The sequence below is a fragment of the Plecotus auritus genome (genome assembly GCF_963455305.1).
Source record: "Plecotus auritus genome assembly, chromosome: 6".
Classification (NCBI taxonomy): Eukaryota; Metazoa; Chordata; class Mammalia; order Chiroptera; family Vespertilionidae; genus Plecotus; species Plecotus auritus.
Window position 1 is genome coordinate 129,808,721 of NC_137773.1, and position 24,758 is coordinate 129,833,478.

At 42.8% G+C, this 24,758-nt stretch overlaps 1 protein-coding gene across 9 annotated transcripts in view; it reads left to right on the plus strand.

Annotated features, from left to right (window-relative positions):
• The window catches only part of FHIT (fragile histidine triad diadenosine triphosphatase), a 1,390,165-nt gene that overhangs the window by 1,125,189 nt on the left and 240,218 nt on the right, over positions 1–24,758 (plus strand). For all 9 annotated transcript variants that reach the window (XM_080674359.1, XM_080674366.1, XM_080674363.1 and 6 more), the window contains one exon: positions 2,145–2,174. In XM_080674359.1, the coding sequence (XP_080530485.1) occupies positions 2,145–2,174 (30 nt within the window). The remainder of the gene's footprint in view (positions 1–2,144; positions 2,175–24,758) is intronic.

Here is a 24,758-nt window from a genome sequence, read left to right on the forward strand (position 1 = left end):
TGTGGTTATTCATGTCTGATAAAATAGCAGAAAAGGATGGAACTAATCCAGGACCACCCTACTGTCCATGGACCCCACAGTAGACTGTGGAATATCAGCTGAGATAATGTCAGCAGCATTGCTTACAAGACAGGTGGGCGTAACAGACATGTAACTTAATGGGCTTTCCAGCATTCCATACCTTTCACTAGAGCTAGGGCTGGGTGAGTCATTTTCATTCCATGGTGACTGTGTTTTAAACACTGACTGGTTTAGCTCTGCTCAACTTCCAGTCGAGTTGAGATATGCAAGTTAGGTGGCGCTTGGCCTGCAGAGAGCAGACTTTTCCTCCATCCATAAATCAAGTCTCAGTGATTGATTATGGATTGGACTCCACATGGATTGAATAGTTTGTGTGGCCAGCCTCCTAGTAAAGAAATGAGACCCCCAATCCCTGGAGATCCTTAGGCAGAGGTGAGTCAACACTTGTCAAACGGTGCCCCATGGGTATCAATACATTTTAAAGTCCTTGTAGCCTTGAAAGTTGGTGACTCTACAATAAGCCTTTGGGAAAGAAATGGATTATGGATTATTCCACAACATGAGACCTTGTACTCGGTGCTTTAGCTGAACTGAATAGTTAACATCCTTCCTCTGCCCTCCTCTGCTCTCTACCAAATGGAACAGATAAAGTCACGGTTTTCAGGTTATGAAAGGCTCTGACTAGAAATGCTCATCTGCTTCTCATAAGAAGTTCTTTTTGGCCTCTATGTCTGTGTTAATAGTATTTAAACTTCCCTGTAAAATCCGTGTGTGTGTGTGTGTGTGTGTGTGTGTGTGTGTGCGCGCGTGTATATATACGTGCGTGCATGCGTGTGTGTGTGTGTGTGTGTGTGTGTGTGTGTGTGTGTTTGTCAAACCTCAAACAGTTAGGCTCAGGGTGGGTTGATCAAACTTGTGCTGTAAATCTTGTTTCCAGAGGGACCAAATGAAAGCACATGGGAAGACAGCTGCCAGCATTTAGTGAAATATTAACAGGAAATCCACACATACAGAAAATGGCTAGTACTGGGTATCTCACACGATTCACTACAAAGTTAATTCCATAAATACAGAACTGACTTGTGCTTTGAGTACCTTCAAACTTCTTTTAACTTCACCCCACAGTAAGATATATATTCATTTCATAATCATGTATACCCCTCATTCGCATACATATATGAACCCAGCATTTCAGAAGACAATGTTTACCCATCCTATACATTCTAATAGTTTTTGTTCTGTTATCTGATTTCTTTCGTTTTTAGTGTTGACAACCCATTCTGTTGACTTCCTGACCTTCTGGTGGGTTGTGACTCCAAATTTGAAAACCACAGGTTATACAGTCCTGGCCCCACCGCAGGGCAAGATTTCCCATCCCATTAGTGTAGGTCACAGTGGTAGAAAGACTTGCCTAAAGTTGCAGTGCTCTAGTGCAGTTTGAATTTCTGATTGTAGACACATTGCTTGTCCTGCAATCCCAAAGCTGCTCAGCCCTCGCTTTGACTTTGTATGATGCCTGGTGACCGGGTGAGGTTGCTCATTTTCAACTAAGCAAATACTTTTGTTGGGCTTCAGAAAGCTGAGAAAAGGAGCCAGAATGGGCAAAAGGCCCGGCTGCAAAGAACACTCCCATCTCTCCCCCGCAAGGTCAGAACAGCCAGGGAGGGCAGGCTCTGGGATGCCAGTCCCATATGAAATAGCCCATATTCTTGCTTAATGAATTATGTTTATAGCAGATTTCCTGAGTAGAGATTTAAAGTCGTCAGACCTTAATTAAACTACATCTGATTTAAAGATAACCAAAACCTGTGATACTTCACTTCCCTGAACATTTCAGCTTTCCTTTAATGCAACTGAAACCATAGCCAAGAGCAAAGAGCATGAAAAGTAGCAAGGGGTTGACTCACTGGATAATTTATGTCATTTTTATACATAACTTCTGACTTACTCTCAGGTAGAAATGGAGAACTGCGTGGTCCCACACATTTGAAGCAAATGGTTCCCATGAGAATAATGTAAATGAACACACAATGAAATTGGACCTAAATTATTAACGGGATATTTCTGAATAAGCTGGAGACACCAGCTCTGTTCTCACCTCTGTGTTTTTTCCTTCCTTGTAGGATGGCCCCGAAGCCGGACAGACTGTGAAGGTGAGTGCTTATTATATGCATTCAAATTAATAAGGGGCGATTATGAGAACTAATAGAAACTCGCACTGAGTCATGGCAGCACATTGCTGTTTCATTGCGTTATCTTCGAGGTCAGAGAGACCCTCCATGTTAGGGATATAAATCCTGACATTAAAAACTGTGTCAAGCAATATGTTTCCCATTAGTTTACAAGACGTTTACCTTTTGTAATAAAGTCATTATTATGCACATGCTAAAACAGAAACTAAATCAAGGAGTCTTAAAACAGAAACTGCAGTCACAGGACTTCATGTGTGGCCGTGTCCAGGAAAGAGCACATGTACTGGGTGGGTGTGGATTTGTGGGTCCCATAGGAGCCTGGGCATCTTTGACACCCCTTCAGGCTTCCACACAGTCAGCTTTGCCTCTGCGTTCTCCAGTGAAGGGCTCAGGGATGTGGGAGCCCCAGGTTGTCCCTTCACTCCTCGCCCCTGCTTCTCTCTGTCCTCTCCGCCCGCACACGTACTTTTCCTCCCTTTGTACTCAATACCAAGTTCTAACCTAATGGGGTCAGTGGAGCTCAAAGATGGGTTTTTAAGTGTGCAGGAAGAGGAAAGGAGGATTTATTAGGATAGCCCCTGTTTCCCCAGGAAAGTAAAAGACTAAGCACCTGCTGATGCCAAAGCTGGGTTTCAGCCCCTTCATACAAATGCAAATTGCTATGCAGTTAGTCCCATGCCTAAGTCTTAGACAAGGCCCCCTCTCCCCCACTCTGGTGCTAGAAATCCGAAGCTAATCGGGCTGGGGTTCTAGTGCTATACTTTGCAAAGTAGGATTCTGTGGCTCTGACCCTGGCTGTCAGTGTGTAAGGTAATGCTTGGATCAAACAATGCCAAATAAACATAGTTCTCTTTTGATCTTAGTTTGTATATGCCTTTAATGTTTAACTTAGCTACTGTGGAACTTTTAAAATAGAGTATCTAGGAAGTACTTTTGAGCAGGGAATGTGCTATAGGGACTGTCACTGAACTGCTTTTGATAGAAAAGAGAGCTGGCTCCCTGACTGTCCAGACCTGTGGTGTGATAGGGCAGCGGGGACTCACAGCCTTCCTCCACCTCGCTGCCCACACAATGCCAGGCTTGCATATGTGCAGATGCAAACAGAAAGAGTATAATAGAAGCAGCTGCTTTTTGAAAACTGCTTAAAATGCAAAGCACACATGCCTAAACCTGGTTACTAGTTTTTTGTAAAGAACGCAATATTCAAATGTAAATCCCAGCAACACCAGATTAGTTAGATGCATTATGCAATATCTATTTAATGAAATTTCTTCAGCCTTTGAAAGTGACACTATAGAGGCACAGCTGGTAGCATGGGAGAAGGTACAAACCAAATCAGGGGAATGCACAGATTGGTAATATGCACATACTAAACATATCCAATATGTATATGAACATATAGGCTACAGGATCTCCAAATCTCATTTCAGAACTCTGAAGGGGACATTAAAATTAGCTCCTATACAAGCAGGCTCTGGGTAGAGACAGAAAGTAGATGAGTGGTTCCCAGGGGCTGGAGAGTGAGGGTTGGAGAGTGACTGCTCATGGGTAGGGTTTTTTATGGAGTGATGAAGATGTGGTGGAATTAGGTATTGGTAGTGGCTGTGCAACTTTGAGAACATTCTAAAAAATACTTTCCCTAGTCGGTTTGGCTCAGTGGATAGAGTGTCGGCCTGCGGACTGAAGGGTCCCAGGTTCGATTGCGGCCAAGGGCATATGCCTGGGTTGCGGGCTCGATCCCCAGTACGGGGTGTGCAGGAGGCAGCTGATCAATGATTCTGTCTCATCATTGATCTTTCTATCTCTCTATCTCTCTCCCTTCCTCTCTAAAATAAATAAAAATATATTTAAAAAATACTAAATTGTACACTTTCATATGGTGAATTTTATGGTATTTGGATTATATCTTCATTAAAAATAATAAAACACATTTAAAAACAAACAAACAAAAAGAAGCCTCCTGGGCTTACCATGTTTGTAAGCCCTCTGACTACAATAGTGACTATTTCTGATGTCCTAAATGTCTGGCCAAGTTTTTTAAATAGTTTTGTTAACTTCAACAGTGAGGATAGAGTAATTCTTGGCATGTAGTGTCCATATATAAAATGTGGAATATGGTTATCATCACCACCATTATTATTTAGCTTAATTTTTTTTACAGTAAAAAAAATCAGTAGATTATATTGTCTTGGACATTTTTCAATTGTTTCTAACTGATCACAGAATGTTCCTTATATGAGTTATTGCACATACTAAACCATCTCTAATTCTTTGTGGAATATAAAATTGTTAAAAGAAAACAACCATATGCATACATATAAAAACCTCAGTGGGTGACAGAGTTTGAAAATTGTCCTTTTAGACCAAATCTGAATCTCTAAAGTTGGCTAATCTATGTTTTTCCAAGTGTAATTCTTACACCACCTACATGAAAATTGGTTTTGGTGTTAGTTTTTAAAAGAAAGTTGATGCCCAGCACTTATTCTAAACCTACTGGTTTAGAATCTGTGGTGGGGCTTGGGGATCTTCATGGTTAATGAGCACACCCATGATTCTTTTCAGAGTGTTGATGCATAGCAGGTGGTGATGGCCACATCAGCTTGACCAGTGGAAGTCAGCCTTGTAGCAGGCAGCCTCTCCAGGTAGCAAAGCAGCATCTTCCATAGTCAGCCATCCAGTTCGGAAACTACACTTTAAGTCCGAGCCCTTCATGTTTTGAAATCCACACGGTTGCTCGTTGCCGGGCAGCATTTGCCAGCCTGCCCTGGAAAGCACCTTGACCCTTCTCTCATCTCGCCTCTGTGTCTGCTGCTTGGTATCCACGTGATGCCAGGGCTCCAAACCATTTCTGTCTCATGCTTGGTGGTAATAGCAATAAGCCCAGTAATGATCTCTTCCCCAAAGCTACTGCTGTTACTGTCAACACCTATGTGCCACGGAGATTGCCTCGTGAACATAGAGGCACTTTAGTGTTGTTGTTTCAGGGGCTTTAAATTTTGCTTTGCAAAGAAACGAGGGTGTAGCGGGAGAGGGAAATATCGAGGTAAAAAGCGACTGCTTGTTTCTTGACTGATTATTAACTCTGCTTTTGAGGTTAAAACTAGCGGAGCTCTGCTCTCCACCAGGCGACTATTGCAGAGATTTGGGTGTCCCTTGGAGTCGAAAAAACAACCGCTTTCTTCTGGTCTCAGCCATATATCACCGTATCACCTTATTCATGTGTAGCCACGATCACTGCATTTATCAGCCTTCCCTGACACCCCTCCCACTGAAAGACGCCCTCCCCTGCCAAACTCCTTACTCTGTCTGTTGCCTTACTTGATTTCTTTCAAGGCATTCTCCACCGACTTTTATCTGTGTGTGTGTTTTTGTCCCTATACCGGGGTTGTCCCTGCAATCCCTCCAGACTGGGAGCTTCCTGAGTACCTACATTTTGTTGCTGGCTGTTCACTTTGGGTCTCCTGGGTGGTGCGGGGAGGAGATGGAGATGATAATGGGACTTCCCATGATAGAACAAATCACTGCTCCTGTTTCTACCTTCAGTTGACATGAAGTAGCAGATGATATGTACTTGTCTTCCAGTTTGCAGTCAGGGGTCTGGGTTTCCTGGAATTTCCATCAAGAATATCCCGAGTTCCAAGGTGTCACTGACAAAGAACAAAATTTCCACTATTCAAGTACCAAAACCATACTCCAAAATGTGATTCCAACTAGCCAGATCCTTAAGGCAATGTTCAGTTCTCTAACAGGGATGCTGCTAAGTAAGTTTAGTGTCAGCTATCTTTTAAAATAATTAAGTGGGAGGGAGTTTTAGGTATATTAAAGAGAGAGATTTGTGGCAAGAAGATAATCTACAATCTCATAAGAGCTATTTATAGGTTATGCTTGCTTACACTCTTCTGTGTTTATGGTGCTTGAATCCTCCACTCAGATATTTAATTTTAAGGTATTAATGCAGTGGGAAGTGTTTCTTAATAACCATTGAGATATTAGCAATTACTTTTTAGATTGCTTTAGAGAAGAACAAGAAAAGGATTCTTTAAGGAAGTGTGATTAAAATAAACAAACAAAAGAAAGAAACTAAACTCTTTCGTTCACTGAGGAGTTTCTGTGGTACTAGAACAGATTTTCTACATGGATATTTGGTAATCACATTTTTTTTTCCTTTTTTGTTAATACTCATCTGAGGAAATTGTTTCCATTGCTTTTCAGAGAAAGTAGAAGCGGGGAGGGAGAGAAAGAGAGAAACATCGATGTAATAGAGACACATTGACTGATTGCCTCCTGCACACACCCCAACTAGGGCTGGGGAGCAAACCCGAAACTCAGCCCTTGACTAGGAATCAAACCAGTGACCCTTTGGTGCTCAGGCCAAGACTCTAACCATTGAGCAACAATGGGCATGGTGGTAATCATTTTAATTCCTGAACACAACATTTTAAAGTCCAGCAGTTAATGTAGTTTGATGTCAGTCAGAGGTTCCATAGCAGTATTAGTTCTACTAAATTACTAGCTGTGTGCCTTTGGGCCAGTTGCTTAACCTCTCTGAACATGCATTTCCACATTTCTCAAATGGGGGAAACCCTACTTGTAGTACTGAGTGATGGTGAGAAGAAACCTACATGAACAGATACAGCCTACCATATACTGTCCCTGGGGCTTTATGTATGTTTCTTAATTGTAATCTGACCTTTAATTTCTTAATTAAAATCATACCCTTAGTTTCTTAGGTGAAAGCTGGGCTTCAGGAGACTGTACCTGGCATTGGGATTGTTTGTGGCCTTGATGAGTTGATTTACTTATTATACACTGAATTCTCTCACTATTACTTATTGCCTTTTAGCTTAAATTCTTGAGAAATCTTTATCTTGAACATATGAATTGCACTATTTGGATATCTAGTTTGAATTTACTATAAAGCGACCCCTTGAACATTCAGAAATCTGTCTTATTAATTGGGAGGAAAATCTCTATCCTGATATTTTTAGCCTCTGGTAATGAGCAAGACATGGTTCTGAGCCAATAGTACTTCACAATGACTTGAAGTTGGTTTTCACAGAACAGAAACCTGCCTGCCCCCTGTGCTGAGTTGAGTCAGTAGGTGGGGTGTGGAAGCCAGGACTCTGCATTGTAAGAGACACTCTCAGTGACTCCCATGCCCACGTCCCTCCAGTGCAAAGCCACTTACCAGAGAAGTGACAAGATGAGGAGGAATCTCCAAATAGCAGCTTGATTTCAACCCAAACAGATTCTGTGTGCACAGAAAGGAGAAATCGACAGTTTAAGAATGAAAATGATTTCATTTGACTGTTATTTATTAATTTCATCTGGAGACATTTCAAGAGAGCAATAATTTATCAGAAAACTTTTCTCCTTTGATTAAAGCCGCGATGAAAGTGCCTTGCCTAAGTTGACACCTAATGCATGGATTTACTGTGGGAAGAATTAGTATCTTCAGGATGGAGTAGCTTTTATGTCGTGGAATTGCCTTACAATTTACATCTCTGCTCGCAGAATGAATCCAATTTGCCTGAGTTCAGTAAATCAAAAACAATTTCTGTGCTTAGGGGTTTGGGTGTACATGTGGGAGGGGGACGCCTCTAAGCCCACCTTCCGCTCTGGCAAGTACATGTCTCCAACCCTCCCGCCCCTCCTAGTAACTTGGAGTCAAAACCCCTGGGCCCTGGCTCTCCAGCCAGTAGCAGGGACCATGGCCTTCTTGTCTCCTATGGGAAACTTTCTCTCTCCTACTTCTAAACCCTCAAGCCCTCTTCGAAGTAGCTATTAACTCATTGCATTTTTCTATTTCTAATTGGTTAATTTTTATTCACATGATGCCATTTGGGTCAAAGCACTGAAAGAAAGATTAACCAAGCTCCTTGGTAGTCTCCTGTCCCTATTTATTAAATTTCCTTTTCTTTCAAGCTCACAGGCAGCTTAGGTGGGTGACATGGGAGGATACTGAAGATGGAGGAGGGTAGAGGGGAAATGTCACCAGGATTAAAATATTTTGATGAATATTTCTGAATAGGAGGACCCTGGTGGCAGATGGCCTTGTTTCAATCCCAGAGACATGGTCTACCAGTTGTCTAACCCTGACCCAGCAAGAGTCAACCATCCCTAGTTCTAGCATCCATTTGTAGATTATAAAGCCAGTGATCTTGATAGTATCCAACCTCCTAGCATTGTTGTGAAGACCAAATGGATTAATGCATGCAAATGCCTTTAAAATAGTACTTGAGGTGGGAGGGGGATCTTAATATATGGTGACAGGAGAAGATTTGACTTTGGATGGTGGGCACACAGTGCAATATACAGATCTTATAACATAGAAACCCACACCTGAAACCTATATATTCATGTTGACCAATGTCACCCCAATAAATTTAATTTTAAAAGAGAAATAAAATAGTACTTGGCATGTAAGAACGTCTCAATAAACGTTGGTTATTAGTTTTAGAATTTTCACTTAATTCTCACAACCCTCAAAAGTGGGCATTAATAGTTTACCCTTGGAGAAACCAAGCTTTATAGAGGTAAAGTGACTTAGGAAAAAACACTCATAGTTGGCAGGAGAGGTGGGACTCAAACCCAGACCTTTCCAAAGCCCAGCTCCCAGGATATCAAGTGGCCAGCTGTTCCTATACACCTTGCACGCAGCCAGCACAGTGGAAGGTCGGCAGGAGGGGTTTTGTAAATATTTGTCACCCTGAACACAAATTCATCTGCACTGCTTTGCTCTGCTTGGAAAAATAAAAATACCCAGAGGACTGTCCTTGCTTAATTTATTGCAGAGGTGAAGGTTAACTAATTTAAATGTTGCTTTATTGCTGCATGTCAGTTTATAGCAGAATTCTGTTTTAGATGTTTAGTTTTTTATTAGTGCTACCAAACAAATTCCATTAGTAATTAGAGGCTCTAACATAGCAAAGTGGATAATTATGAAGTTTGTAACACAAAAAATGTAGCAAATACTTTTCTTAACGACACGTAGACCGTCTCTTACATGTGTGCTCAGAGTTTGGAGTTTTATTTAATCACTCTCAAATCCAAGATCCTGTGAAAGGCAAAGTACTTTATAGACCCAAAAATGCTACATAGCTGTCAGGTGTTATTAATCAGAATCACCTTCTTACCTGTGTCGATGTGGTGAGGGCAGTTACTCACTAGTGCCATTTGCTATGGGACACTCATTGAAGGAAGTCCTTTCTCTCACTATTTTGCTCTGTATGTTTTGGCCTGGGAAAAAATTTATAAAATTATCTAGTTCCATAACTAGCCCATTATAGTTTCAAAGTTTTAAACCTGTGACATCTAAATAATTGGCTTGTCTAAAATGTCAGTTCTGTAAAAGGGGGGACAAAAGGAAAGAAAAGGTAAAATTAACTCAGATCAATTAATCATGCCACAAGGATTCTATAGTTTTGATTAAATACAAGAGCTCAATTGGGGCTCAGGAGATGAGCCATCTGGTCTAGACCACACCACACACCTTAAATACAGGATGGGGAGTGTGCAGCCATGAAAGAATGTGTGCTTTGGTCAACACTGGCCACTTCAGTTGAGGCAGATTCAGATGATGCTGTGAACTTTTCTTTGGGAGTTGTTAACAGGAGAAATAACAAAATCAGGTTACTTAAAGGCTATGCACATGAGTTTTAAAAATGCAAATCTGTATGTCACTTAGAGAAATGGACACGAATAAGGTCAGGATCCCACCAGGGAGGTAGCAAGGAGAAGGAGCACACCACTGGTGTAATGGTACCCAGGGACCTTCAACACCACAGATACTGTTCTATTTTTAGATTGGTTAATGTGCATCGTGTATCATTACATTATTTATATTTTTAATATCTTGATATTATAAATGTATTTTAAAATATGTAGCTATCTCTATAATTGCTATTCCACAGGGACCTCATTGGATGAATTTTTCATTAAGAAATGACTATTAAAATTTATTCTGTTCACTTTATATCTTCAGGGTAGGACTAGTTCTCATACCTCCTATCTCCAAATGGCTGATGATGGGGCCCTGAAATTGATTTTTGAAAGGCCCACAGTTGTTTCTAATGGTTTCCCAGATTCATGAACTGCTGTTTATATAAATACATTTCGGTTCTTGGCTCTGGATGACCCAGATTTGATTTCCACTCCCATATTCATCTTCAATTATTCAGTCCCTTTCAGGGGCTCTTCTTTGCCCCTTTTGACAAAGCCATTAATAAAGTAATTCTCAAGCCCCAAAGGGCAGCTAGAAGTGTAAGGATTTGATGACTGAGCCTGGGTAGGATGGAAACCGGCTTAATGAAGAATAGATATGGCAACCTGCAGAGCCACAGACATGAAAGAATTAGAATAATGACCTTCCTAATGGCAGACATTTGCGTGAGAAATGTTGGGTTGGTGAGGATCTGCAATGGCCCTCAGGCCAGCACAGTGAGAACTCTCCCGCCTTCCATGTGAATTATGGGAGTGCTGGGAAAGGGTAATTTTGAAATTCTAACTTCACGTGTCATGACCTGTAGTCTCATGGCAGGTCCCCTTCCTGGAGAAGCCTCCCATCCACCAGGATCAGGGAAATAAAGAAGCCAAGGCAGGAATCCAATAGATTAATCCCAAACCTCAGTGGGAAAAGACAAAACGGTGGTGTCAAATCCTTCTGAACTCAGTCAACATACAGATAATAATGTTGCATTCTGGTAATGAAAACCATTGCTTTCCCCAGTAGTTTATTCTTCTAAATAAGCTTTCCTTATTCCTGATCTTACATGAAAAATGAGCATGAAGTTGCTTAGGATGCTGACCTTGCCTAAGTGATTTAGAAGAATAAACAACATTGAGTGAACAAAGCAAACTCACCAAATAGACTTTTACTTCGTGGTGAAATCCATTTAGCCTAATGTTCACATTCAAACCTCCCACCCTGGGTCTGAATATCACTACCTGTTCCCTAAAATATATTTCTTAACATGCTGTGTAGGCACCCTGAGAAGCAGCCCAACAGGGCCTCCTATTGGGCCTTCAGTTCATCTGTTGGTTATAAATGGTATACATTCCCAGATATAATCAGGGTCTAGCAGTATAATTTTGATGAAACTGTTCAGCCATGGAAAGAGTAAATGTGATTCCAAGCTCAGCTCTGTCATCAGATGTCCAGAGATGAAACTCACTCTTGAGGAAGAAACTCAGAGCCCGGGATAACTTAGAATCCCAGAGGAGCAAGTGACCTTGAAGTCATGTAGCATCGTCACCTATGGTGCAAATGGTCTCCCTCTGTAACCTTCAAATTGGTCCTTGATCTGCTGCTGTACCTGGAGACCAGTTCTGAGCAGCTCTGATCTGTGGCTGATAATGACAGTTTCCTCACTGCCGAACAGACCCTGCTCCTGCCTCCCAGGAAATGAGCATCCTTCCCGCTCCTGTTTTACTCCCTAGCATTCAGTCTTGAATTTGTTATTCCAGTGTCTGCTATGTGCCAGATATTTTCACAGGTGACATCAGACCAAGAAGAATGAGACCCTGTCCCTGTCTTTAAGGAAAGTCTTTAAAATAAATGCCGTCGTGGGGAAGACTGGGGAGGTTTAGAAGTTGTGTAGCTCATATTAATTCCTCCACTAGTGTTTATTGACTACAATACGTCAGGTGCTGCTGGGCACTGGGGTACAGAGGAAGGGAGGCAGACAATCTCAGCTTATTGTTTACTTTCCTTTTACACCCAAATGAACAAATAACGTGATTGCAGATTTTGAGGGGTATTAGGAAGGCTGTGAAAGGGATTTCCTGGGGTGCGGGGGTGGAATAGGGGGGTCGTAGCTGCTTTAGAGAGGCGCTCAGGAAAGGCCCCCTGGACAAGTGACCTGTAACTGAGACCTGAGGAGTGACAGGATTGAGCCAGGTGAAGAGTGGGAGAGAAGCAGCTTGTATTTTGGGCAGAGGAGGCAGCAGTGCTGGTGAGCTGGCACATTTTAGAAGATTATGGAAGGCCCAGTGGCTGGAGAGAGAGGTAATGGGTACTAAGTTTGAAGAGGTGGACAGGAGAGAAGTTATATAGGGTCTTGTACATGCTGTGAGGAGTTTTCATTCTACTTTAAATGTATTCAGTGTTTGGAGCATATTCTAAAGGCAAAGGATATTTCATTTGCGCCAAATATGATGGGTCACCCTCATTGACTTGCTTAGCCCACTTTCTAGAACTTGAATATTTGTCTCATATCTGTGTGGGCACCGTGGCTCTCTCCCCAGTGTACCTTTTGCGCTGCTCCATTATTCAGCAGCCAAGAAGTTAGTAAGTGGTTGAGTCCATCCCTAGTCTAAGGTGTGAACCCTGTCTGGTCTAATGCAGTGATCAGCAAGCTTTTTCCTGGAAGTCTAGATAGTAAACAGGTTAGGCTTTGAGGGCCAGGGGGTCTCTGTCACAATTATGCAGCTGCCTTTGCAGCAGGAATGCAGCCCTGGAAAATATGTAAATGAACTTGCATCAGTGGGTGTGGCTGTGTTCCAATAAAACTTTATTTATAGAGATAGGCAGTGGGCTGGATTTGGCCCAGGGTCTGCAGCTTATCTATCCCTGGCCTCAAACAATTTTCTCTGCCAGAGCAATGACTTCATTCATCCTGACCTAAGCCACTTAGAGGGTAGGACTTCCTCGGCTTTAGGGATGGTTGTCCCCAGCATTTTGGAAGACTCATCTCCATTGCTGGTGGGAAGGGGTGCTTTCTCAATCACTGCCTGTGAACCGGGAAGCACTGCCACCCGATTCCTAGGGCCACCCCCCTCAGAATGGCCCAGAGGCTGCGGCTGGTATGGCAGAGATTAGAAAGAAGTGGGATCCTTGGTGACATGATGGGGTGGCTGAATTCACCTGCCCCAAAGCTTTCACTGCTCCTTGGACTGTTTGGGTAGGTGATCCAGTAACGTCTCCTACTATTGAAGCCGGTCAGCGTTGAATTTTCTGCTACTTCCAGTGGAAAACATCCCCACATAGATCATCTACTCTGAAATCATCACTTATGGTTACTTCTTAATATGCTTAAGTGGCAGTTTGAGTAAACAGTTTCTAAAGTGCCTCTGTATATCTGCAACGCTCATCACAGGGCAGTAGGTACCCGTGAGCGAAAGCCTATGAGTCAATGGCCCTCGAAGAGCTTAACTTCCAACGGGCTCTCTTCGGTGCATGACCACAAGGTAATTCCATTAACTTTAACGATGGCGGTGCTGCACAAAATGGGCCTGTGAATCTATCCTTCCCCTTCTTTTGAGCATTAAATCTTATCTTGCAGCTAATTCTTCAGCGTAAGGTGTGTGCACTGATGCTATTCACTTCTTGGCCTTTATTAATATATGCAAGACTTTCTCTCTCAGAGAGGGAGTGCTGAGTACATTAAAAAGGAATCCACAGCTCCAATTGTTGACTGTAAGGAAACCCCAAAGTCAGGGACATCAATGGATTATTATTGACTGCTGCAAGATCCACTTCAATGATAAACATCGCTCAAAACAATTACTGTGGCCACTTTAGCAAATCATCAAATCTATAAATTGCTTTGGAGCCTGGCCTCAGAGATTTAAATAAAGTGTCAGAGAGAGGAAAGTTGCATTTTAGGAATGTGACAACCAGAGCTAGGATTGAAAAATTTATGGTTTAATTTTCATTGCAATCCAATTGAGAATAACTATTGGATTTCTAAGAAGTGAACTTTGATTTGGTTTAGGTGTCAGGAATAAACTGGAAATATGGGTCAGTTTGTACTTTTCTCTGAGAGTCTGTCGGGTTGGGGAGAAGGTATTCATTGCAAGGAATGGCTTTCCTGGGTGGCCTTCTGTCTTGCCTTTTGTGTTCTTATTTCCTGTGTTCAGTAATTGGGTTATTCCTCATAGCTCTTCCCAGAGACTTGCTTTTTACTTTCTTCATCAAACGTGTCACTTTCCCCCCCTTTAGGGATAAATCAATTCAAAATGAAATTACCCAGAGCAGTGGTCGGCAAACCGCGGCTCGCGAGCCACATGCGGCTCGCGAGCCTCGGTTTGCCGCTCTGTTGACTACTGAGTTTGCCGACCACTGTCATATACTACCCTTTACCTCTTTGCACACAATATGCCACAATTGCCTAATCCTCACAGCTTCCAACTACACGGTAACATTTAGTCTAGTCCAGTGGTCGGCAAACTCATTAGTCAACAGAGCGGCAAACTGCGGCTCGTGAGCCGCGGTTTGCCGACCACTGACTCAGAGCATTCATTTTTCACCATCTAGTAATGAGTCTCTCTAAAGAACATGAGGTCCTCCCTTATCAATCCAGGCTTAATGAAATCCTTCTCACATGGAAGTAGTGGGGAACTCTTATCTTTTCATCCCTGGTGGGCTACTGGGCAGTGTTTGCTGTGGAAAATGTACGTTGGCATGTTTATAGATTCCTGGGCATATTCTCTGAAGATCTAGCCTGAAGTAGGACTGCCTGGTTTAAATTTCAGACCCACAGCAGGTTGGAAGAGGCTGCTCTCACCGTCACATCATCCATTAGCCATTAGAGGAGCTGATGGGAAGCCTGGCCTCGGCTGCCCTCGGACGACAGCACCCCGCTGGCTCAGTTTTCAGGAATGGATTGGCTCATCTTTCGTCTCACTTCAGGAAAATAGAAAAGCAATTTGCACAAAGAGAAAGGAGATTTCACAGCGATCTGTGCAGAAATGGCTAACGGGTTTCTCCAGACAGTCAGTGAAAGCTTGAAAACCCAGCTGAGAAATGATAAATTACTGTAACTGTCCTAATTATCCTTTGACACTCCATTGAAACCTGACTAAATTTTGCTGAAACCTACAAATAGGAAAGAAATTTAATATTTAATAAGTTATTATAATATAAATGCTAAGAGAGAGAAACAGAGGCAGAGAGACAGATAGATGACCACAGCAGAAGGGCTCACATTCATCAATCAACAGTTCCCTGAGCAAGAGGTCAGGGTAGGGTTGGGGGGGGGGGATGTGTTCAATAAATTATTTTAATTGCAAACCTAATTGATTATACTCAGTATGCTCATCAGGTTAAAGAAGACTGCGTCAACTGCCAAGGTCATTACATTAATAGACATGGTAAGCATGTAATTTGTGATAATTTGATTTGTGAACATCACATTCTTCTCCGTAAACAGCATAAGCAACATGCTAGCTTGCTTTAAAAGGTCACACAATGACTAAATTTGTTTGTTTCTTTGTAGTTTAGTACAATCATCTTGCATTAACCCATCTTTTATGCTTTATAGTCTTAGCTTTAGCTCATCCGGTGTATAAATCCATGGAAAACTTCTCCAGTGATGGCTAGCTTACTCTTATCCCATTTTTGGATAACTCCAGTTAGAAAAGTTTGATTTTTTTTTCCATGCTCTTCCTCTTCCTCTGCACCCCTGTGAACCTGCAATCACAAGACTAGAATCTCTGATCTTTAATCTCTCTCTCTCTCTCTCTCTCTCTCTCTCTCTCTCTCTCGGTCTCGTCTGGATTAATTCTGTACTTTCCTACTTCCAATAAACTTTGTAGGAGTTGGAAGAAGTGTGCTGTTCTTCCCTAAGGCATCATCAGTGCCTTTCACTGACCGCACAATGTGTGGTTTCTACTCCTTTATCAAACTCGTTCCCCACATCTGAGTGTTCTCGGTCTGGTGAGCCTTCTGTCTTAAAACATGTTGCCTAGAGTCACATGGAGGCATCCAGAGGGCATAGGAGCAAGCGCTTCCCTGCAGATTTCGGAACCCAGTAGGCTTTCAATAAATGTTCATTAGGTCTGAATGTTCTTGCTGCAGATGAAGATGTAGAAAATGAAAGGGTTAAGAAGATCTTGTTGACAGGCACTGCTGTAAGGTGAAGTTTGTTCTCCCCTCGGTGGCATTTTGAAGACCACCAAATCTAGGTGGGGATACTGGGTCTTGTGAGGTCACTGTCCTCAAGACCAATTAGTCATCTGGAGAGCTGCTCTTTGATCTCACCGTGGACAAATGCTAACAATGGCATCAATTCTGCGCTAGTATTCCTAACTAAGGGGTGTCCTATGGGGGTGCTTTACACACCTAGGGTGTGTGCAGAGACTGACCTTTCTCGTGTCTAAGACCCACCAAGCTTTCATGCCTTCTAGCAGGCATACAAAAGGCAATTGGAACCCTTTGGATGCTGGGGTGGTAATTACAGCATAAGTTAGTGAAAAGCAGCTAATTCCTTAAACTCTGGGGGTTGGAGGGATCTTAGAGTGTTTCAAGTCTGAAAGCTTTGGGCTTTTTCTGTAGAAAAATTCAGGTACACGAAGATGTTGCACCTAATTCAGGGTTCCCCTGCTGCCTATCCATGGGCTGCCCAGCTATGCTTTCCTGAATGGCTTTCCATCTGGGCACTCGGGCAGTTATTATTAGTAGCCTAAATTGATGGAATGAGGCTTGAGGCGGGTCACCAAGAGCCATGTCCTCTCCATCGAAAGATTACTTCTTGAGATGTCTCCCTCACTCATAAGAATGGTTTGTACTGAGGATGCAAAGTAGGGCTCCATCACTGTTAGAGGCATGGCTTTAGGATTGTGGTTTAACTCTGTCCTTGCTTCCTTGTCCATGAAACTGGAGTAAGAACCTGGCCTCCTGCATGGGATCTTGTGAGTATTACATGAGGCCATGGATGGGAGGCTTTTTACTTAGTGCTTGGCAAACTGTTTTATTCACCAAGTTATTTATTGAGACCCTACTGCCTGCCAGCTTCTGTTCCAGCATCTATGGTGACAGCCAGGAAGGAAGCAGGTCTGGTCCCTGCCCTCAAAGAGCATTGTCCCACTTACCTGTCACCATCCCCCAGTTCCACCATCACCCCTGTGTTCAGAGACTCTGAGGCAAGCATGCGGAAGAGTGAATGTGGATTGCATTGCAGGTGACTTTCTTTTTTTTAAAAAAAAAATACACATGAATATATATATTTATTGATTGATTGATTTCAAAGAGGAAGGGAAATGGAGAGAGAGAAACATTAATGATGAGAATCATTGTTCGATTGCCTCCTGCACGCCCCCTTCTGGGGATCGAGCCAGCAACCTGGGCATGTACCCTTGACCAGAATCAAACCTGGGACCCTTCAGTCCGCAGGCCAAAGCTCTATCCACTGAGCAAAACCATCCAGGGCCAGGCAGGTGACTTTCAGTCCCCACAGCAAGTCACCCTGTTAATGGGCCCAGAATTCTCATTGACTGGAAGCATGTCATTTCCAAGCAACCTAAGCAAGGGAGTCATGGAACAGAATGTGCAAAGCTTGCTCTTCATGCTGAAAACACTGAAGTCTGCCGCAGGTTGAGGGGAGAGGCCTGGGGCGGGGAGTGTATACTCCCTAGACCAGTGGTCGGCAAACTCATTAGTCAACAGAGCTAAATATCAACAGTACAACGATTGAAATTTCTTTTGAGAGCCAAATTTTTTAAACTTAAACTTCTTCTAACACCACTTCTTCAAAATAGACTCACCTAGGCTGGGGTATTTTGTGGAAGAGCCACACTCAAGGGGCCAAAGAGCCACATGTGGCTCACGAGCCGCGGTTTGCCGACCATTGCCCTAGACCAGCCTTGGGCAAACTATGGCCCGTGGGCCGGATCCGGCTGTTCTATCCAGTTCTCTTGCTCTCCCCTCTGCTCCTTTACTTTGAATTTATATTAGTTCACACAAACACTCCATCCATGCTTTTGTTCCGGCCCTCCGGTCCAGTTTAAGAACCCATTGTGGCCCTTTAGTCAAAAAGTTTGCCCACCCCTGCCCTAGACAGACAGTTATCTGCGAAGCAGGGCCTCTAAGATGGGCCTGTGCTCCAGGAAAGAGCGATTGGTAGCTTCCTTGCATCATGGATTCTTAGCAAAATGGACAAAAGCATGATTGAAAAATTATTTCCCCCACAGGACATTCAAATGGAACACTATTCTGATGTCAAATTTGCATAACAGAAGGTGAGGATTGTTTTAGTCTCCCTGGGAAGACGAGGTGTATCCTTCAAACCTTAAAACAGGCTCACAATTCCCAGGAACTCAATCCAATCAGCTGTTAAATTTTACGTCCCTCCTCCTGAGCCTAAGTTAGAGTGAAGAAACTTAGGAGTTGAGAGTTAAGGTTTGAGATTTGAGAATTAAAAAGTTTTGACTTAAGGGAGTTACATCTCACGTTAAATTTAAGACAGTGAGGCCGGAAGTTTGGCTAGAATTGAGTTTGGAGTTAAATTTTAAATTTGATGAGGTTTTGCTGCTGTTTTTTTCCCTTCGTTATTGGCTCATGGATTTCACGTGTGGCTTCCTGATGCACCAGCTGATGGTTGTTATTCTGGGCACCACGGCCAGAGGCGGGCCGGAAACACTCAAAGCTCAGAGCATCTGGGCCCTCGTGGGCAGTTTCCCCAACGCAGCGGGCCTTGGGGCTGCGCTCCTGGGCAGGGGTCCGGGCTCCCTCCGCCCCGGGGCAGCAGTTCCCACCTCTGCCTCCCAGGACCGACCCCCGAGAACATCTGCTAGAAAACACTCCCCTGTCTGCTGTGTTCCGGAGGCTTCGTGGCCAGAACACAAACAGGTATTAGATCAAAGTTACTTAGTGAGTAGACGGGTGGAGGGACTATTGCAAAACGCTGCGTCTTGTTAGGAGCGTTCCTCCGCCTTGGCCCTCGGAGCCTGGACTGACACCGCCACCCGAAGCACAGCCCTTTGTAACCAGTTTGGGCTCCGGTGCAGTATCTGATGGCTTTATGGGAAGATGGTTGGGGCTGTCATTTGACTTGTAGGTAGAAACGGGCATTGATGGTGCAGGGACTCCCTCAGGAGACTCTTGCTGGTCTTGTTCGCAGGGAGACACCCTTCTAACCAGTGTTGTTGGAGGTGTGGTGTGGCCAAAGCTACGAGAATGTGTTCCTCTCATGAGATGAGGCCTGAGATGTTCTCCCCTTTTTAAACTCCAGGGAAGAATTTCCTTTTTCAAATGATGCCAGGGGAACTTGTGCGATGATGCTTAGACAGCCCAGTGGATTCCGGGAGGTTGGGTTGAATGGGTACTGAGAGAAGTGTGAGTGCTTTCACTAAAGGAATTGCTGGCCACCTAACCTTTCAGTAACTGGAATGGGCACTTCTTTGTATTAGTAATAATAATAGTACTTGGCATTTTTTACTATTTATAAAGTGCTTCACGTCACAGGCTTTAAATGATTTGTGGGGGCAGAATAGCACAGCGGGTACGGCTCTGCAGCCAGAAGGCCCGGGTTAAAATTCCACCCCATCCCTTAGCAGCTGTGTAACCGCGAGCGCGTGGTGTACACTCGTCTGTAAAAGGGAGATAATGGTAGGCCTGACTTCATAGAGCTGTGATGACAATCGTAAGAGGATAGGACTTGCATCCCAGTGCCTAGCATGTGGTACGCCTCAGTGTTAGCTGGTACCCTGTAATTGTGAGCACTATTAATATTATTGTTAATGTTCCCAACATGATGTGGAGTCGGAAGTCACCAGCCATCATATCCTGGCTTAAAGGCTCAGGTGCTGTGGCTCGGAGGGGGACAGTGATGTGCTCGATAGCTAGGATCTGGTGGGAGGCACACAGGACAGACTCGGACCCACGGCCTCTCTTACCCAGAAAATGTCGGCGGAATCCAACGGGATCTGCCGCGCAGCCTGGTTCCTGCAGCCCCGGCCTCATCAGACTGTGGCCAATAAGCTCAGCTCCCAGCAACAGCCTTCACACCAAAACATGGCCTCCTCTGTGGCGAGGAGAATGGAATCAGGAGGCTTTCTTTACGCAGCAGACGCTCAGGCAGTGCTCTAATCTGGGGAGTGAAAAAGCCTTTTCGCTGGTGTTTGAGGTGCCAGAAATTCCCCAAATCTCAGGCTGCATAGACATCTTTCTTACATTAAAAATGCCTTTCATACCCTGGCCGGTGAGCTCCAGGGTTAGAGGGTCGGCCATCGTACCAACGGGTCTTGGATTCAATTCCCAGGCATGCACCTGGGTTGTAAGTTGGATCCTGGGCCCTGGGCAGGGAACAGGCAGGAGGCAACGGATTGATGTGTCCCTCTCACATCAATGTTTCTCTCTCTCTCCTTCTCCCTCCTTTCCACTCTCTCTAAAAACAAAGGCAGTGGAAAAAATACCCTTGGGTGAGGATTAACAAAAAAACAAAAAAATCATTCCACATTGATACTGTTTTAGAGTATTAATACCAGTGTTTTAATACAGTGCACATAAAACCAGTTTTATCTATTAAAAAATTCTCAATTATTGACCTAAAAGAGCCTATGATGGACACTAGCGAACATTATTGATTGCCTATTTTTTAGGGTGTTGTTCTAAGCTAAGAATTTAGAAGCTTCACAGGTATTTGCAATTCTGTGGGAAGAACAGGAAACAGCCCAGACAGGAGGCAGTGTGTAACAGGACCAGCAGTGAGTACAAAGTAAACATGGTGGATGTGGATTTAGCTGGTTAAGGAAGTTCCGGGGGAGAACTTCCTCTCGGGAAACTGTTCCACAAGAAAACGCGCCGATGATTCATTGTCTGCATGAAGTATTAGCAGCAGGAACCACTACTAGGATTAAACAGGTTTATTTGGTTTTTAGCAAGTTATTATTTTATTAATAACTTAGACTTCTTATGGGTAGAATCATTAAATCCAGTCTTTGAAGAAAAATAGCATCAGCTTGAATGATGTTGGTAATTATGTGGCAGATTCATCATCATTGAAACATTCTCTGTCCTGTTGTCAGATTTGGGGACTGGGTCTTTATACTTTTATTTTGTTAAATTAAAATTTTATTTTTCAATTACAGTTGACATATGACCTACTAGTTTCAGGTATACAACATAATGGTCAGACATCAACATACCTTACAAAGTGATCACCCCATAAGTCTAGTACCCACATACCCATCGGACATCATCCATAGTTATTACAGTGTTACTGACTTTATTGCTGACACTGTTGCAAAGTTTTGAATTTCACATGTCAGTGTCTGTTGCACAGGTGACATCTGTTTCCGGTGCCTTACTTCTGCTGTACTGAGCATAACGCATTATAAAACCCATTGGGAGATGGAAAAATAGGGAGGCACAAAGCAGTTTATTCTATGTAAAAACTTCCATCAGTGTGTAATAAAACTCAGGTACTCTGAAGTTCAAGGATGAATACTAATTTTTGCCTTATGTTTTTGTCACTGGCTGTTTGCTCCAGTGTCTGGAAATTATGGCCTTGTAGTAGTTTTCTGAAAATTCTGATTGTATACAGTAGTAGGGAAATAATTGGTTTTAGTGGAGACTATATCCATTGATCCAATTGAAATATTCCACAAATCGATTTTAGCATTAGTATTTCTTTATATTAAAACTGGCATCTGTATCCCTGTGAGAAGCTTAATTAGAAAAGCCATTTTTAAATATACAACACCAAGAAAACAGAACCTAAGTCATCCAAGGCAGTTGTATGCCTTTATTTGTGGGGTATTGATGGCAGGCCAGATCTGATTTGTTTAGCTTCAAAGTAACTTTGTGTGGAAATAAATAATAGCACTGATTTCTGGAGGGGAGTAGCAGGGAAATAGCAATGAATTCTGGGCTTCCTGCTCTGTATTCTTATCCCATACTGTCTGGTCCTAAGACCTTGGGCCAATCTTTCATTGTTCTTTTCTTCTCTGTCTCTCTTCCTTTCCATTTTATCCCCTTTCTCATCTGCTTTTCCCTACATAAGTTAGAACTTTTCCAGTTGCAAGTGACAGAAAACCCATTTGGAGAATTTATTGAGTCATATAATCAGAGAGTGTAAGCAAAGTTCCTGATTTCAGGTATGGCTTGATCCAGAGACTTCATGGCGTCAGGACCCAGTGTCTCTCTCGCCCTCTCCTCTTTCTCTGCACTGTATATAGAGCAAAGGGGCAGACAGTAGCCCAGGTATGGAGATGGCAGTAGTTGGTTGAACCTCTTGGCTGACATGCATGTCCATGAAAAGAGCAGCAGGGAGATAAGTCTGTTCATAAAGACTCAAGAACCAGGGTCTATTGTCTGAATTTAATTCAGAAAGGATTCAGGACACACTGAAGGAATGAGGAAGAGACTGAGATGAAGAGGAAGATACTTCCTAGAGAATAACAAGATAAGCAGTGAAAATAGCAAGATATCTGCTTGAGATTATAAGAGAGCCAGACTGAGACAAATGAATGTATAAGAAAGTGATAAATATGAGTTAAATGCAAGGTCCCATTATTGTGGTAAACCCAACTGAACCTAGATTTTTATCAGGATCATCTATATTGTAGGCCAAATCCAGGTCAAACACAGAGCAAATCGGGGTGAAACATCTTTCTACCTGGAAAGACCTTAGTCCTTTTCTAAATACCAAAACATCATTAGCAGTCTGTATAGTATTGGGTTTTACTCTGTAAGTTTAAACTCAAAAAGGACATGATTGCCTGTTTGAAAATTCAGGCAAATCTTTTGAAATCTCATTCATCGATTGACTTGGTATTTACTAAGCACCTGCTGCATGAGACCCACTATTGTGTATATGCTGCTAAATGAAACAGATGTGGTCCCTCACCTCATGGAGTTGACAGACTGACAGCCTGTCAACCCCCAAGTTTACCTATACAGTTCATCTTGGTTCTTAAGGATTGAACCCATAGAAGGATTATTTCTAGAAAAGACAACTAGATGATGTAATCAAAACCCTATTCAACGCCAAACTCCTTCTCTCTACACTGTTATATGCTTAATATTTTTTCCATAAAAAAACTTTTTTATGGAAAACTTACAGAGTAAAACCCAATACATTTCCTGGAAATGATTATTCTTGATTTATGGGAAAAGCTTTATATGACTATCTTCAAAATGAGTTAATAAGCCAGCAGTATTACCAGTGTTCTAATATGCCAATAGATTATTTAAGTGTCATTTGTTAAACCACTTTGGTCAATAAAAACCTTTTCATTGCTTTCCTCAAGTGGCCATTGAGCCATATACCACCACCCTGTTCTTTGCTCATGTTGCTCTATCTGCTTTTGGCTGGTGTGTATTGTTATTAATTGTTCTTTGCAGAGTATTAGCCAAGAGTTATCATGATGCAGTAATGGTGGGGATTCACAAAGATAAAATGCTCTAATTAGGGAGCAAAGTTGATGGGTTAGCACTTTTTAAAGTGGCCCGAGATCTCATAAGTGAGTTGGTTCTCCTCATGTACATGCATATAATTTGAAATGCTGACTGCTTGCTTAATAGGAAACAATACAGTTTCTCTAAATGCATTTTAAGATTTCACGGCTATTCATTTAATAGCTTATTTAAATGAGCTAGTAACTGATGAAAATCCACAGGAAATAGAATTAGAAATCATTTTGACTAAAGTGCCCAGGGGACGTGGCACCACAAGCATTCCTATCGTCCCTGTCTTGCGTAGTACCAAGGAGCTCCCTGAGAGCAAACAGATCTCATTTGGATGATTTTGAGAGTTTTTTTCTGGTTGCAAAGATAGCACTTGTTCATTGTAGGTATTCTAGAGAATACAAATAGGGAGGGAGGGAGGGAAGGAGGAATTGAGTCCAGCCATGGTTAAATTTATATTTTGGCTAATGTCTTTTTAAAAACTACCACAAAAAGAAGCCTTCATAAAATATGAGGACTTATTTTTATTTCTCAGTAAAGGTTAAAGACAATAATAGCATATAAACAAAGCTTTGCTAAGGTTGTCCTATCCCCTCCCCACAACCCCCAACTCTTCCTCTTCGTTGTCCTTGAGATAAATGAGTTCTCTATCCTGGAAAGCCAGCCTGTCTCTCTGTCTTGGTCTCTGATGTTTGTGGAGAGGAGCATGCCGTTTTGACATAAAGGAATCTGGGAAATTGAACACAATTCATTAAAAGTAAAGCCACGTGAAAATGGAGAGAGTGGGAAGGTGAGGATGGCTGGTAGGAGTTCTATACCCCTGAGAGGCACTCTCTCTAAGGACTCTAGCCTCAGCACAGGTGTGCTTCCTGTTGAACTGTCATAGTGAGGTCTCTCGCAAAACAGAAGCTTCTTTACACCATATTTTGATGCCTCAGACCTCAGCAGGCCTGGCCTCAGAGACACTGCAATGCTATGGTGAGATACCTATTGGGAGTGACTCTGGTCTCTTGTAGTCACCCGTGAAACTATTTGTTGGTGGAGTAGAAGCTAACCTCGGTGTGAATCAGCAGTGCCTTGCTCTAAGAACCAAAGCTGAGATCTTACTTAATTTCTCAGGTGCTAACCAATGTTTGGAATCAAACAAAGCCTTCTTCATGGAAAGTTATCCATTTCATCCCTCTGCAGCCAAACTGAGCTAGTAAGAAGGCTGTCTTCCGTATCCTCAAAGGTGTCCAGGGAATCCAGGTTCACCACCTGTAGTACCACCACCTGCTCGGCTAGGCTCAGGGGCCTGACCTATGGAGTATGCTGGTCTTTCCTAAATGAGAAGGCAGAGAAAAATCACATTTATCTGTGTTCTCCCATTCTGAAGGACTTCAGATTCACTCACTTGCCCAGAACCCCCTTAAAGTCCA